The 17,344-nt window shown below is 41.7% G+C and overlaps 1 protein-coding gene across 1 annotated transcript in view; it reads right to left on the reverse strand.

The window, feature by feature from the left end:
* Positions 1-6,997, reverse strand: part of veph1 (ventricular zone expressed PH domain-containing 1) — a 127,457-nt gene extending 120,460 nt beyond the window's left edge. Inside the window, exons 1-3 of the mRNA XM_080772242.1 lie at positions 6,832-6,997; positions 5,731-5,949; positions 1,376-1,550 (exon numbers count right to left, since the gene is read on the reverse strand). Of these exons, the coding sequence (XP_080628368.1) occupies positions 1,376-1,550; positions 5,731-5,949; positions 6,832-6,969 (532 nt within the window). The 5' untranslated portion in view covers positions 6,970-6,997. The remainder of the gene's footprint in view (positions 1-1,375; positions 1,551-5,730; positions 5,950-6,831) is intronic.
* Positions 6,998-17,344: the final 10,347 nt, after the last annotated feature.

Genomic DNA, 17,344 nt, shown 5'->3' on the forward strand with positions numbered 1-17,344 from the left:
CCTAGAGAGGGTTCCAGTGGGTCCACAGATATACGATTGTGGTCGCAGAGACAACATGTTTTCAAATACCCCTACGGTCATCCCTATTTTGCGGAAAAGATTTGCCAAATTAATATAGCAACATTGATGAGAGAGATGTCAAGTATATGAATCCATCTATGAAAATGTTTATTGTGCAAGAAAATGTTACACAATATGTAGTGGGGAATAGGGATACCAGCTTCATCTCTCTCTCTCTCTCGACCATTGGTCTATGAATCTGACAGGCCTTAATATTAAAAAGATTGAGAATCACTGTTGTATAATATAAGGCAACATTAATAGTTACTGTGTTACCACAGTAGTATACTGTATAACTCAGAGAGTTGCAGTTTGATAAATTAACACAGGGGATGTTGCCTGTGGACTGAAACTATCGATGAGGGAAATAAAAATAAATAAAAAAAGGGCTCACTCCCTCCAATTAGGAATTGTTCTTTGTGTTGTACATTCACACGTCTATGACGTGAGACTTTCAGTTAAGCGTGTCCAGTCTTGGGAGAAAGAAATGGGTGTAGCTGGATGAACAGCATAGTTAAGTGTTTCAAATTAAATAGATGTACGGAGGTAGATGTGTATAGGCAGAAAGCAGCCAACTCTTGAAAATATGGCCTCTTGTACTCGTTGGATGATGGCGAATGCCTTTGTATGCAAAAGGAAACAATAGAACACGCACATCCACTAACTGAACGCCAGGTGCTGGGCTGAAGCCAACAAAATAAAAGAAAGTAAGGTCCGCACACTGGACTGAGCTCCAAAAGCTTGAGGTTTTATTTTCTCACCACAGGGACATGACGTTCCGAGCCTCACAGTTCTTCATCAGACAATGAACATCACAAACAAGAATACCTTTGTATGCCACATACTATGAAAAACATACCGAACGGCTCTTAAAGGCAGAACTGAATGTTCGTTTTATACTTCATCTCAGTCCTGTGGGTTACTAATCATCATAATAATCCTGAGAATGCTTTACGATAACATACAGCCAATCCGTGTGGATGCTGATTCTACCTATTAGGCTGCTCATTACAACTGCAGATCGTGTTCCACTCCACTGCAAAGTCGGGTCTTGCAGGTCTGCTAGCTGCCCTCAAAGCACAAGTCCAATATAAATATTATTGCCATAATCTAAACCCTCATATCAAGCAGCATCAACAGTAACTAAGTGAAAGTGGGCCTCTAACTGCCTTGTTAAAATGATCCCTTAGAAACATGCAATCTAATAGCTAAGCGGGAGTTTGGCTGTAAGATTTCTCCTTGTGTGTGTAATGTATGTGTGTGTGTGTGTGTGTGTGTGTGTGTGTGTGTGTGTGTGTGTGCTAGTAAGTCCTACCTCCCAGCACACTGAGTGTGATGGTTTCGGTGTGCTTGGCCAGCAGGTCTGCCTTGGCAATGGCGGCCAGTGAAAGGTAACTGGACATGTTCCTGCTCAGCTCTCTGTTCCCTCTCTGGAGGAACCGCACGGCCACCGGCACAGCCAGCACCATGACCGGAGGACGACTGTAGTTCTGGAGAGAGAGAGAGAGAGAGAGAGAGAGAGAGAGACAGAGAGAGAGAGAGAGAAGAGAAAACACGCAGGCGGAAAGGTAAAGAAATGGTATACTGTATACAACGAATCCTGTATACTTAAATGTTCAGCCAATGCTTGGCAAAGGCCCAGAGTTGTATGGGTTCACGTACAACAGGGACCACACAAACAATATAGTGATTATGTGAAGCAGTGTTAGCAGGCAGACTCAAACGTAACGGAGAACAGATCAGCAATGCCACAAAGCATGTGTGTATAGGGATTAGGGGACAGCATCATCACCGTCACACACGCACGCACACCATGAAGTGTGTTAGGTACCCAGCAGTGAATTCAGATCTTTAACTATAAGGAAGAGAAGAAAAAAATAATTGCTTTAACTATATCCAGAAACCACAACCGCACAAACAATGGCCATTATGTAGACACAGTGATGCCAGACATAGCTGTAATACAGAACATAAGGACCCCGAGTGGTTCTGTTAACAGACTGGCATAGACTGTGACCGGGGGAACTACTTGATGTAGATCCAGTCGTCTAAGCTTACTGTATGTCCCCCCTGCACTGTAAAGGGACAAGGGTGGGTGGTACGGAACAAGGGCCTGACGTCACAGTCCTTATAGGTTTGCATTGTGTGTGCAGTGGCATTGACTTGGCAAAGACAAGGGGGTTGCATGTTCCCAAATGTTTTTTTTCCTTCCACACTCAGTACAATGTAAAGGTCTGTTCAGATGGAGAGCACCTAGTAATTAATTTCCAATGAGAGGCTTGCGTTTATTTTGGACGTGCAAAGAAATAGCTATGCTGCTAAGTATTTAACAGCTGATGAATATACTCTGTGATCACCAGGGCACTTGACACTATACCAGAGTGGCCCAGATTAAGTGAAACACACACATTCGCTGTTAAATGGTAAATGGTGCATTTATATAGCGCCTTTATCCAAGGTGCTTTACATAGATCGTGCATTACATTCACACACTGATGACAGGGGAAACCATGCAAGGCACCAACCAGCACATCGGGAGCAATTAGGGGTTCAGTGTCTTGCTCAAGGACACCTTGCTCAAGGACCAGATGCAACCGGTTGCATCCGGCCACTCTACCCCTGAGCCACCGCCGCCCTTCCAAGCAAGTTGAGAAGCCTGATCTTTAGAGCCTGATCTGAAGGGGGATTAGCTTGGGGGAGAGAGCTTGGATGATGGAGCCTGTATGAGAATGACTGAGAATTTGAATTCAAATGCACTAGCACCCTCAAGAGGACAGTATGGAAAGGCTGCTTTTAGAATATATTGCCGTTTGTCAGGGCTGCTGTCATTCATTGGTGTGGTTGACTACATTAATTATGTAAAAACATTGTTTTTCATTGATGCAACTTCCCACTTTGAGTTTGAGCGCAGTCATATACAGTAGCCTACATGAGCATTCTGTTCACTTCCATTCTGTTGGACCATGGCATCCACCTGCAGGGTTTCGATGCAACGCTTTCAATTCATCTTGTGATACAGACAGTGATCCGTGACGGTATTGCGTATGAGCCCCCAAATAATTTCCAAAACACGAAGAGTTTATGATAATTTAGCATTAATATAAAATAATAATGTAAAATAAAATGTATAATGTCATGTTTATTTTAAAACCTTGAAGGAAATGTTATATCAATGGAACTAGGCCACTACGGTATAGCCCACTATGTACTGTATAGGAAAAATACTATTTCACCCATCAAGACGGAACTTATGTGTCAATCAATTGATCAATCAATCGATCATTAAAATAAACATGCTCAGAAAATGCCCACTGCCCACGCACCTCGCCACTTAAAACAGCAGCCGGACACGTTTGAGATTTTTAAACCCAGAAAAAGGTTGAGAAGCACTGATCGAAAACATGGATTTCAACATTGGCAAACATTGGCTGTCAACCAATAGAAAACATATCCCTTGCTCGACTCCGAGACGGAATGGCTGATGACTCCACTCAACAGGCATTTTGGTTGTAGTTTTCTATCAGTGATCCGATCGCCCACTGCGGCGTTCATCAAACCAACTACACTACAGGAAACCGGCACTGCCCACAAACCCGTGACGCGGGAAAACTGATGCATCTGGTGCCTCGCCATGCACTGACTACAACACTTCTGACACAGATGTGTGACAGTAACATAAATCAGCTGTGAGAAGTGTCCTTCTTAATCCAAACATAAGGACCAATCAAACAAGTACAAATACACATACACACTCATGTGAAGTGAGGCAGTCAGGCAGGTTTGTTTTGCTACCACCACAGGCTCTATAAAACACGTTTGTCTGATTAACCTCCCCTGTATTATACTGTTATATAATGGTGACATTTTGAGCTTATACGTAGAGAGTTGAGGTATAACATTTTGTTTGAGATATAAACAGATAAATATTGTGAAAATAGCTGACCTACATGCTCACAACGCCTCGCAATGTGAGGGGTGAAGCAATAATTTAAATAATTCTCAATGATTTTAATCATATTTACTCATTTATATTTGTTGTCAGTGTCAGTCTATTTTCTGGATTTTAGACATTTGTGATTTAATTTATCTTATCCACCTATAATCACAAGTCATCACAAAATGACATAAAATAGGGACCCCCAGGTCGAAAGTGATGAATAAAAAATGTTTTGGCTGCAGCTTTAAAGTGCCATACCTCTATCCATCCACATGATGGCAGCACAGTACAGTTGATTTGGCACTGCATGCAGGTAACCTGAAGTGTTCTCTAACTCCCTGCTCTGCTTGCCTTTTCCACACACATGCAGGTATTTTCTCCATGTGGTATGTGCAAAGGTATGAACTCTATGAATTGTTTGCAGTTCAGCTGTAACTAAAGATAATTATCTTTGTTGCACATTTAGAAAACAGGTTGCATGAAATGTTTCTGTCTGGTGTTTCTAAGAAATTATTCTATTGTTTTTATACATACAGTATATCAATGAATCGAGGTGAACAAATGCTAATTGATGTTCTTTATAATCAACTATAGGATATTTCACTTAAAAACAATTGGGGTCAAAAAGTTGCTTGATTCAATATTTGATATTAATTGTATCACTTCCTATACAAACCCACCATGATAGATTCATCTTAAACACCCATCCTGGGTGACTCCTAATACATGAAGGGGGCGTGTGTTGTTGTTTTTTAATTACATTTTCATTTATTTGTAATATTTTTGAGGGAAAAAGAAAAAAGATATAATATAATAAACCATTAAATAAAATTAATGAAAACACAGCTCCCTCGTGAATTAGGAGAGCAGTATGAGTCAGTCACTAGAACCAAGGACGAGTGTTTTCATGGTCAAAATGGAGTTTGACGTTACAATGGGTTTACGGTATATAGGAAGGGGACGTGTCTGATTATATGAATATCAAATATCTAAAAACTGAATCAAGCAACTTAAAAACTGTCTGGGGTGTACACAAAAGCCAGAGTAGATGATAAAACTACCCTAACATTTTAGACAGTGTTGCACAAAAAAAAACGGAAATAGCCAATCTATATGTGTTGTGATACTATGCTGATTGCTGACTTCTTTGTAGATCTACTATTTCCGCAATTTAAAAAAAGTTTTTAGAAACAGTCAGTAGCACTGTCTCCTCAAAGCTGAAAGTCCCAGGTTCGTTTCCCGCCAGGGACGCTGTGAAACTTGGGTCATCAGCACCCATACACTATAGGAGGGGTTGGCGAAACCGAGTGGAGTTTGCATGTTCTCCCCGTGTCCCCTAGGTACCCTCACATAAAACATGCAGTAGTCCTGGTCTCTATACTGCCTCCCCCTGGTCAGCCTGATGGAGGGGAAAGGGACTGGTTAAAATAACGTGTTCCTTCCACGCGCTACGTCCTACCGGGGACACGTCCCCATCACGTAATCAGAAGCGGCCTGCTCACTCGCATTGAAGGAAGCATGAGCTCAGTTCTGGGCTCACCACAGGTTGGCAGAGGGAGAGTAGCACCCAGGATTACAGCTTAGGCAATTGGCACCGCGTGAAAAATGAGTTACAAAATCGTGAGATAAGATTCTTGCATAATCAATTAAATCGATTAGTTAGATGAACTACTACACCCCTAACAGTATGTACTATAGGTGTGTTAGTGTGATTTTGTGCTTCACGTGCATACCTGCAGTATGCAGCTGGTGATGTCAGAGGCTATCTTGGCATGTGGAGTGTCTTCGGCACATTCTCCCTGTGGGGTGAGGTTATGTTCCAGACATGACTCCCACAGAGCCACCAGTGACGCGCTGTGACGCTCGATGGAGCCCGTCTCCCTGATCGCTGTCGTGATGCGCGTTATGCAAATCTCCACCACTGCCTGGTCATTGTCGTTGGTCAGATAGTCCTGTAGAGACAGCCAATCCGTGGAAAGCACAATGTTTGATTGATTGGTGTTTTATTTATTTATTCACAAACATGGACATCGATAATTTACCTCTGTCAAAAGGAAAAACACCAAAGCGCTTTGCGAGCTTATTCCCATTCTGGTCCTATGAATGCAAATGTGTACTATATGTAAACTGAGTGCATCGTGTTGGGTGGGAGGTAGCAGGAGCATACAGAAAAACAACAACATCAATAATAAATACATTGAACGCAATCGAACCCTCCATTAAAGATAAGCTGAAGATGTATATGAATGTTTTTTTTTAATGAAGATGTCAGTAATAGAAATAAGTATTTAATGAGGTGTAACATTTTGAAATATGTGCATCTGTATGAGCACATGCACTATTGCATACCTTTGCTCATGTACTATACTCAATACTGCAGTACACATTTTATGTTGTAGACTCGAGTCCCAGAGGAAAGAAAGAGAAATGGGGACATGCACTGGTTCCCAAACAATGGGTCGGGAGATTTTATGGGTCCCATTATTTTTTGTTTCCTACATTTAGTTTTTAGTTATTATTTAAAAACAATATAAAAAAAACACTACCAAAACCCAATCAAAAAAGCAAAAAATGTCATGAATTATAAACCAATTCAATTCTAATTTTTCTCCCAATAATTTCATGAATAAAAGAAAAATCTAAGAAATACCATAAATTAGAGTTAAAGTTGTGAAAATAGCCGATCTACAAGCTCACAACGTGGCACAAACGACACATTGTGAGCTTGTAGATTTTCACTAGTTTGGAAAAACATCTAATTTCTCTTTTGTGCATATCAAGCAATGGTCTTTAAAGTTATAAAGGTTCCAAATCACACTGTAACTCATACACACCGGTGAGCAGGAGATGGTCTTTATCTGATCCAGGGCCTGAGACAGACAGTCCTCTATCTCTGTGTCTCCCAGAGAGAACAGATCCCCCGCTCTGGACAGATCCCTCTGACTCAACACCTGACTGAACAGCTGATGCATGCTGGGCCTCCACAATGCACTGCACACCAGCTGAAAAGAACAAACATGGTTTTCACACTTTTAGAGCACATCCATAATGGAGGACATAGTCGCCCATGAAAAAAGAAAGAAAGAAATTTAAATGTTTGCGTGTTATCAAACGTTTACGACCTATAAAAAGGTATACAAGAATAAAATTGTGGCAGATTGGTGCCAAATATAATTTGAAAAATATTTTGGTCAAAAAAGGGACATGTATTTTAGTTTCCAAATAAGAGACGATTCTAGATTTCAAGGATGGTTGCCAACCCTAATTGGATGATGACACTCTTTGTCTTCAAAATCCAGTTACCATTCAAAGTTCAACTTGCCTGATTTAATGTCAGATCAGGATACGCTGGACGTCAACACAACATGCTGATTTGCTGAATCACGGAGGTCAGTAGTTCTGGCCAGCTTTGGTCCACATTTACTCTGGGTCTGTTGCCATGGAGACAAGACATGTTCTGTAGTCCTTCAAGACCTTGAACAAGTGAAGGAGAAAGAGAGAGAGAGAGAGATGGAAGGGAACAATAGCAACATTGGTTGGTTAATTAGTTTTTTACACTTGTGATAATCTGACTCGTGTTCCTTTTTTGGGCATGTCATTATAGGCATTATAGCAGCAAGTTTTCTACCAACATGGAATAGACAATAGACCAGGTAATGTTTTTAACCAGGCAAAGGGCCGGTGTGTGTGTGTGTGTTTTCCTTGGCCTCTATAGAAAGTGCACATGCAAAGTACACAGATTGATAAGTAAAAACAGGAATTGGCCGGCCTATATTGGCCACCGATTTGAAAAATATTACGTGGCATTTCGTCCTCTGCCTAGTGGGAATGTGCGTGTATAATTTCATGGAACTCGCACACTGTATTCATGTTTTGTGGCATCCAATCCTGCAAGCTTTGGAAGGCAATCTTAGCCAATCGGGATGGAATATGGGAAATGGAACAGATCCGGCTTGATCACATGACTATAGAGATAGTATATATCGTTTTGCGTGACGTATGGTTAAAATGTGTACGAGTAATCGAGTAATCTGCCTCATGGTGGCGCTATGACAGGCCACTCTGGATAATTTGGGGCAGAGGTTCATCGTTGGCATCCAGGGAGTGTGTGTGCAAAGGAGATTAGATGGTAACGGACGGACGGAAGGACGGATGCATGCACACACACACACACACACACACACAGACACACACACAGAGTGCAAAACATGCTCTCTCCCCATGCCTTCGTGGTGGAGACAATAAAACAAAAAATATTTTATTGTCTCCAAATGCCCGTGTGTGGGTGGGCAAAAGATAGTTGTCAGTAGGGTGACAAAATGGCCAGCAACGGCCCTGCTGACACTCAAAATGCCAAATATTAAGATATTCACTTCCTGGCTCCCACCTTTACATTCATTCTCTCCACCTCCTCCTCTGTCCCCATTTCTATACTGAGGTTGGGATAAGTTAATGTGTGATATAAGTAAATATCTTCTTTGCTAATATGTTACATCTTCTACACATTTTACACTCACTCTTCTCTCTCATTCACACAGACGCACAACAAGACTCTTTTGCAGCCTATGGTGTAAATTCATGAAAGTGTTCATTCAACTCTAAAAGTGTACAAAAGTAACCATTTGTGTAACTGCTTTGCTTCTGTCTGTCTTTTTCTCACGCAAACACGCACACCACACACACACACACACACACACACACACACAAGTCAGTCTTCAACTTCTTAAACATTTGAGAGATTTCCAGTTCAATGGTGATTCAGTGACATTCCAACAACATGGTTGGTTGGACATTCAGGCAGTTAAGCAGGTTCAGGTGACACCATGTGCTAATGACATAGGTCATAGGTGTAGGTGCCAATCCCGCTTATAAGCCTGTGTAGCTGACATAAAAGATGAAAGATAATATTATGATTCATCCTTGTCATTTTTGTGGCATGGCTCTGCTCTGCAAGAGTCTAGCCGTCTATGACAGTGTGCCCGGAGCTAATCTCACAAACTGCTGAACTAAAGAGCAACACATTATGTGCGCATGCTGCTATAGGTCAAATAAGTGCTAACTTTACTATGCATTTATTTTAAGGTCAAAAATAATTTTATTCAAATCAAAAATGTATTTATTTATTTATTTAGAATTAGAAAATATCGGTCGAATAATGGTGTGAGATTGCACTCGGATGGCCTTCAGCCACCCTACAGAAAGAAGAGTTGTGGTACAGTAATATGAATGAGTACAGACGTGTGGGAAATCCAATTTAGCATGTTAATCATTTACCAGACATCGCTGACATCCTGACTCCCTCTATTAGACATTTACAGTAAACGTTTACATCATGTGTGTGAGGCATGTGCACTGTGACAAATGTCCCCCCCTACCCCTTTTCCCCTCACTGATTGATTGAAATATTTATTAACAGTTTGCAGAATTACAGTACATTTCAAGCACAAACTCAATACAAAGACTGTTAACTGTGAGTGGACGACCCAATTAAGCATTACACTTGTTTACAAGAGGGTCATCCATTTATTGGGTCATCCACACATAGTTAATAGTATTTGTATTGAGTTGTGCTGTACTGTAATTCTGCAAACTGTTAATAAATATTTCAATTAATCAATCAAAACAAAACACACATATGCACAAATACGTATACACACATGCAAACAGAAGCACACAGGACACCAGATAAGTGGATCTACCTGTGGATTGTACCTGTGAAAGTTACTGCCCTTTGTGGTTTGACCTGACAATTAAATTACTGTATAGCCTACTCTCTGTCTCTTTGCATCTGAATGTCTGATACCATATACCTGTTGCTATATCGGTTTATTCTCTTTATGTCTAACTTCATTTACATTCCCATACCAGTTGAATTATGCTATGTGTATAATGTTGATATGCCTCTCTTCTACGTGTTTCCTTTTATGTAGCGTTTGATTTTTTTCTTCCTACCCCCCATCCCCCTTTCTGAAAAAAAAACCCTTAACAATATGATGGAGCTTACACCAAAACAAATTTCAACCTAATTCTGAAAAACATTTTTTACATTTTCCAGAAAAACAAGTCAAAGGAACAAAAACGATACGTCTCCACAGTAGCGATATATTGTTCAGTCGCTACTCCCTAACATCAGCTGAAATAAGGGGTACAGGGAGAGTGAAGTGCTAGGGGGTGAGGTGGAGTCTGAAGAGCTGAGTCTTCAGATTCAGTGGCGAGTCTGCAGTTCTGACTGCAATTGGGAGTTTATTCCACAGTTTTGGAGACAGGGAGAATATTGCCGCTGTCTGGCAGAACCCTACTTTATCGCCATACTTGATCATAGTACGTAGCTTAACACAAACACAACAAAAGTAGCAGATCTGTAAGCTAGAAACACGCCGTAAGCTTGTCGATAGTTATTTTTTATTTGAATCGTGGAAAGTAACAATTTAACAGAATAACGTGTTCCTACCACGCACTACGTACAACCAGGGAAACTCCCCCTGTCAGGTGTAAAGTCACCGGGCTCTTTTAAAGCTGGTGGAGAAAGGAAGCACAACACACACACACACACACACACACACCCAAAGCCAGACATGACCATGACAACCACATCGCCAGGATACAGCATCAGGAATTCCAATTGGTCCAAGCCAGCTCTTGAAGACCTAAACAACAATACAGCAATAAACAAAGACCAGACAGCTTTATCTGTCTGTTGCATGCACGCACACCTACACGCGCACACGCACACACTATCCTTATCTCTGTGTAACAAAAGCAGACATGGTCTGAGCTCTCAGCTGTGTGCATATTTTTGTGTGTTCCTGGTGACAGTGGTGTTGTTGGATATTTCTGCCGACATGCTCATTACATGGATGTGATGTGGGGAAAGAAGGAGAGACAGGTAATGGAATGAGGGAATGATAGAAAGAGGAAAGAGGGACTGGAACAGACTGGGAGAAATTAAGACAAAGATGAAGGGGAGAGATATGAAGAGAGAGAGAGAGATACCGGTAAATAGATAGACAGACAGGTGGAGAGAGAGAGAGGGAGGGAGAGGGAGAGAGAGAGAGTGAGTGAGTGCTGGATAATGTTTCAGTGTCCTGAATTCCCAGTGTAACGTGTAGACCCCTAACAAACTGAGCTTCCATTATTACACCTGAATGACTCACGCACACACACACACACACACACACACACACACACACACACACACACAGTGACTGTGTGACTGTATGTGTGTGTGTGTGTGTGTGCGTGTGTGTGTGTGCCTGTGCATGTGCTGTGCATGCATTTGCACGTGTCTGTGTGCACGAGAGAGAAAGAATGTGTGCATGTGCGATTGTGCGTACATGTGTGTAAAAGCAGCGAAAAACAGGCCTGAGGAATTCAGGTCTTAAACAATCTGCTAGTTACTATTAATCACCCAGAGTTGGCTCAGCAAGCTCAGGAATGCAGCCCTTAAACACACACACACACACACACACACACACACACACATGCGCGTGCGCAGGAAAACACAACACGGAACAACAACAAAAGACACACAGTGATCCAAGAGGCAGACAGAAACAGAACATCATAAGGGCCAGTGACTTGCTCCCATACACTGCAAAGTGTAATGACACTGTCAGAGTGACATGAGCTCTGAGCTGGTGAGTGGGGCACTGGGTGAGGGGCTACAGGGGGGCACACTGGCGGTCTCGTTAGGCTCGTTAGGGTGTCTGTGAGGACAACGTGATGACTGGGTCTCTAATAGTGCAGTGGTTTTTGAAAGTGGGGGCCGCCAGAGGGGTGCAAGTTGGAGCAATTGGAAAGGAGAGGAACATGAAAAAGAATGAAGGGGGGGGAGCACTGCACACTAAATGGAATGGAGCCTTAATTAGTTTCATCAGTAACTGTAGTTATAGGACAGGTGCCTGTAAGTAGGAAGAGTTATTCTGAGTGCATAGAGCCCATTTGTTATTTTGAAGATTTTGACCAATGACCTTTGCTAGGTTTAATTAGTAATAGTATTAGTATTTTGAGGTTACCTAATTTCCCTCCCTAGTGCTGCCCTTATGGACGGCCACAGTGCTATAGGAACATGGATGCGTTTAGTTCACAGGAAATGTAATTATTTTTCTCTGCAACAGAAAACAAATCCATTGTCCATAATTGTTACTCTTAATGCAAAAGTGCAGTAGTGTAATGAGCAATAGAACTACTTTTTTCAGGGAGTAATAAATGCAACTTCCTCAACACTGCTGATTGATCAGCTGTTGTATAACCCCTAGGGACGATATAACATAAGTTTATCACACTAGTGTTCCTTTTATAGCTCTCCTTACCCATGGGAAATAAAGGCTTGGTACTGTATGTGATCAATAGCACTGCGACATCAACATACTGTAAATGGAAAATGTTGCATTTATATAGCCCAAAGCGCTGCACCACGCTATAGTTTTGCTGGTGCAATTAGTGATCATACAATAGTATTTGTTGTACATGACCAGTGGAAGAATAAAATGCTGGCTTGAAGCTAACTGAAGACAGTTGGGGGGGGGGGGGGGGGGGGGTCCGTCCCCTCAACCCCCCCTTTCGTTCCATAATCAAGACAGAGAGAAAGGGATCAAGAGTGAACACTGGCCCTTTTGTATGACTTAAAAGACAGACCCCCCCTTCCGCACACACACACACACACACACACACACACACACACACACACATATCCTCTCCCTCTCAGTGTAATGTGCACCTGCTTGGCCTACCAGGCGACAACAGACACACACACACACGCTATCAAACTGAAGGCAATTAGGTATTGGGAATATTACCGTATTATGTAATGTATACCATTGCCTATACCATTCTGCCTCTTTCTGAATCTCTCTCACACTCAAACACACACACACACACACACACACACACACACACACACACGATAGCCCTCATTTATGCACATAATTGTAGTGTGGCTTTGTGCAGTCGGAGAAAGAGTTGGGGGGTTTGGAGAGAAGCAACGAAAGTAGTTCTTCTATCCCAAGGGTGGTTTTTAAGAAGCATTTGAATCCTCAATTCACACTAAGCCCTTGATAAATAGCCCCTTCATAGCCAAATCTTTACAGAGAGACAGACATATCTCTGTCCTCTGGGCTTATATTGTTTAGAGTTAAACCACGGGTTCTCAACGCTTTTGGCCAGGGACCCCCGGAAATGCTTTGGCAATGTCTCGGGACCCCCGCCCCCCCCCCCCCCTCCTCCCGACCCCCAATATAAATTGACTGCTACAATAACCTTAATAATAGACAATACAGCATAAATAAATACTGAAACCAGATATAATCATATAGGTACTATGTGTACTATATGTAAACTCTTCATTTTCCAGCCATTCAGTTGCAAAGAGTTTTATGGTCCAATGTGGAACACCATTGATTGATTCTTGATTGACTATTAAAATAAATGTGTTCTGGAAATGTACGCTGCCCGGCTGCCGTGTTAAGTGGTCAGATGGGTGGGCCCTGAACCAGAAAAGGTTGAGAACCACGGGTTCAGACATAGATTGACTTTGTGTCTCAGATGAACAGAATTGGCCTTGTAATAAGCTTGATTCCAAACTGAGACAGCCCAACGTATGAATGTTCATATTCTTATACGACAAAGGTAGCACGACAAAAACATGACTTAAAACACTAGACATTGTTCCTATTTTTAGAGATATTGAATCTACCTCCAAACTTGATACATAGCATTGAGGAAATAGATTTTTCAATTACATAAAAAAAGACATAATTAAAAATAAAGTAAAGGTGGTAATGTTTTGATTATTGCTGATAAAATTCATGGATACTTCATTTTGAAATACACAATTTAAAAAGTAGCACTAGCTGAATAACATGGCATATGCATCATTCTCATTTTAGAACCAATATTTCATGATTTTGTGATAATGCCAGCCGATGGTCGGAGGCTCCAAGGAGTAGACAGGTCCACAAACACGTTTCAGGCATTTTATTGACCTCCAAAAGTGTCTTTAGACAGTGCAAATACAAAAATAACTACTGGCCAAAATAACATTCGACAAATGGGAAACAAAACTAACTGTAACTGCGATGAGGCCCTGGCTCACAGTTCTAACCTGTTGCTCTTTCACGGCTAGCCTCAAGTGAGACTGAACTGCCTTCACCTGCAGCAATCCTGCTCTTAACCAGGTGGGGCAAACCATCCCCTAATTAGTAAGTGGTAAATTATCTACTCAACCACACGGCTATCTAAGGCCTACGAGTAATTCTTCCACAATACTATCTTTTAGAGGAATATACATTAAACTACATTTCATTTATAGAGCGTAAGACAACATAATAGAATGGAAATGTAGCATAAAAGGAACAAACACCCCTCCTCCTCCACAGTACTTGGCACCCTCCAATCTAGAGAGTGCCGGGAGACAGGTGACAAACAATGCAACCTCAGTGTCAATACAAATATAAACATATTTAAACCTCTTGCAATCATTGTGTGGAATAATAACAATGTCATTTGTACAATATATATAGGGCACAGGCTGCCCCATGACACACTTCCTGCCTGCAGTCTTATCTGTTCTGAGAACTGAGTTCTATTGAGACAGTACTGGGAGTAAACTTTTGATTAGGTCATAATTTCTGCTCCATATTTTAAAAGAACGGTTTGATTTGTGCAGGTGCTCGTAATGTTAAAAAAAAAAAAGAATCTGTGATGGGACATTCATCCATTTCTTCCACAACACTAGTCTCATCGAAAGACCTGTAAGAAGCCTTTCCAATCCATTATCTTGTTCTGGCCAACAAGGCTGGAAAATATTAATTTACACAAGACAGTGAAACCAGCTCAATTGTAGTCAGTTGTGGTTGGATTGTTTGTTAATTCTACAAGCCACAATACCGCAGTACTTGTGTGAAATCTATGAACAATCAGTTGTACAACCCATCTCATGTGATAGAAAATAGAGAGAACTGGTGATGTATTAATTTATTTATCCATTTTGCTTAATAAATGGGTGCATTTTCACATGCACCCAGGTGGTACTGCCAGCATTTAGCTTCCTGAGCTTCCTGTCAGATCTGTCACGACCCAAAGTTCTGCGTTTCTAACATTTCCCATCTATTTTCTAAAGTCAGGCCACACATTCTACATCACAATGGTGTGATGTTTTAACTTTGTCGTTATTCCTCTGTAACTGGGCCACCAGCATCCTCTGTATAATTGATTGTGTGAATGTCATAAATAAGTAAGGATAAAGTCATAGAGAAGAGACTCCCTAAAGACCTTTTTGGAAATATGCCTACACTGCAGCCAGCAGCGGAAATAAGTAAAACACTTACTCAAAGTTAACCCACAGGGCGTAAAACAGGAGAGAGTGTGTGTGTGTGTGTGTGTGTGTGTGTGTGTGTGTGAGAGAGAGAGAGAGAAAGAGAGATACACAGAAGGAATAGATTCAAGGCCACAGTCTGTATTATAAAATGTTACTTCACAAATACACACACACACACACACACACACACACACACACACACACACACACACACACACACACACACACACACACACACACACACACACACACACACACACACACACACACACACACACACACACACACACACACACACACACACACACACACACACACACACACACACACACACACACACACACACACACACACACACACACACACACGAATGACAAGCAGTAAATAAATGGCATATGCAACAGCAGCATCTAAGCTTTATAAACAATGTTGTCTGTCTGCACAAGAAAGATTAGACTATTCCAACACAGACATATAACCAATACATCATATAATAATGTGTATGCCTAATAATACATTTTTGTATTTCTTATCCACTGACATTAACCCCCTCACATATTAGAAGGGCACTATGAGTCACCAGAACCAAGATCGAAACCAAGAACCAAGATCGATGAATCTGAATCTATCTTTAGCGTGTCTGATCAAATGAATATCAAATATCTAAATACTGAATCGAGCAACTTGGGGTGCTCACAAATGCCTGAGTAGACGATAAAAGACCAATTTTGGTGAGTGAAAGTGAAATATCCCTTTAATTAATAATGTATTTTCTCGTGCTCTAAATAGATTATAAATATATACATTTGTGTGCATGTAGTAACCCAACATACCAGCAACATTCACATATATTTTGTAACCATTCTTTATTAATTAGGCCATACATGGGCAACTGGCAGCCCAGGGGCCACATGCGGGTTAATGTGGCCCGCATGCAGGATACTGAAATATTATCGATTTCAGCTTAGATATTATTGATTTAGTATTTATGTTCATAAAGATAACATTAAGTATAACTAAATGCATTTGAAATGTAATAAAAATGTTACTTCAGGATTCCAATTCAAAAATAGAAAAAAAGCTGATCTAAAAAAAAAACATTGTGTGACAGAATAACAAAGTCGGGCATTAATTTACGAAAAAAGTTAAAATACAGATATAAGAGGTTTCTGCCTGACAACGTGGCCCTCTGGAGAGAGTGTTGAACTATAGTGGCCCTCTCCATATTCAAAGGGAGCAGTATGGGTTGGCGCCCCAGCCTGTGTCTTCCGTGAGGAAGAAGCCCAACAAACCCACGGTGAGGCCTTTAGGAGGGCCATTCAAGCCCACCAAGGGCAAGGTGGAGCCTGCGGAACCGTTGCGGCTTGAGAATCCACCACTCCTGAATAAAGTGCCTGGTCCTATAGAGTCTGGTGCAACGCACAGGGCCTGACCTGGTGAGAACAGGAGTGGATCTGGTGAGACGTAGGAGGGGCCCGGACAGGTGTCAACCCACAGAGCCTAGTCCTTCCATGTGCCAGAATGGTACCTCCCAGTCCCGGCAGAGTAGTTCAGGAGGAACGGATTGTGTGGCCCTGGTTTTTCCCTAATGGGACTTATCGAGGGTAGCTACTGGGACGTAAGTCGGGACTTGATCACCCCGGCTGGGTCACCTGAGTGAGGGGTATGATGTTGCGAGACCCGAAACCCTGATGACCTTGGGATACATCACTGAGGATACGTCCCAGGTGCATCCATTTATGTATGTATTTTGTTATAGTTGCTCACCCCTGTATTATACTCCCCAGGCCAGTACCCTCTGACTTCCATAGTCCAGACTCACAGACAGAGCGCTCAAGAAAGCATCTTGTTTTTACAGTGTGGGGGGTGTCAGGCAGGTAAATGGAGCTTAATCCACCTTCTCACTAGCCTGATTATCAGACTGTAGCTTTCTTGAAGCTTCCACTCAGAGAGTGGGCGGGGTCTTTGGGCTGGATCCATGCAGACTACCTTCTTTTCAATGTGCACAGTAAGATCTTCGGTGTTACTTT

Source organism: Protomyctophum bolini, assembly GCF_963924005.1.
Source record: "Protomyctophum bolini genome assembly, chromosome: 9".
Taxonomy (NCBI): Eukaryota; Metazoa; Chordata; class Actinopteri; order Myctophiformes; family Myctophidae; genus Protomyctophum; species Protomyctophum bolini.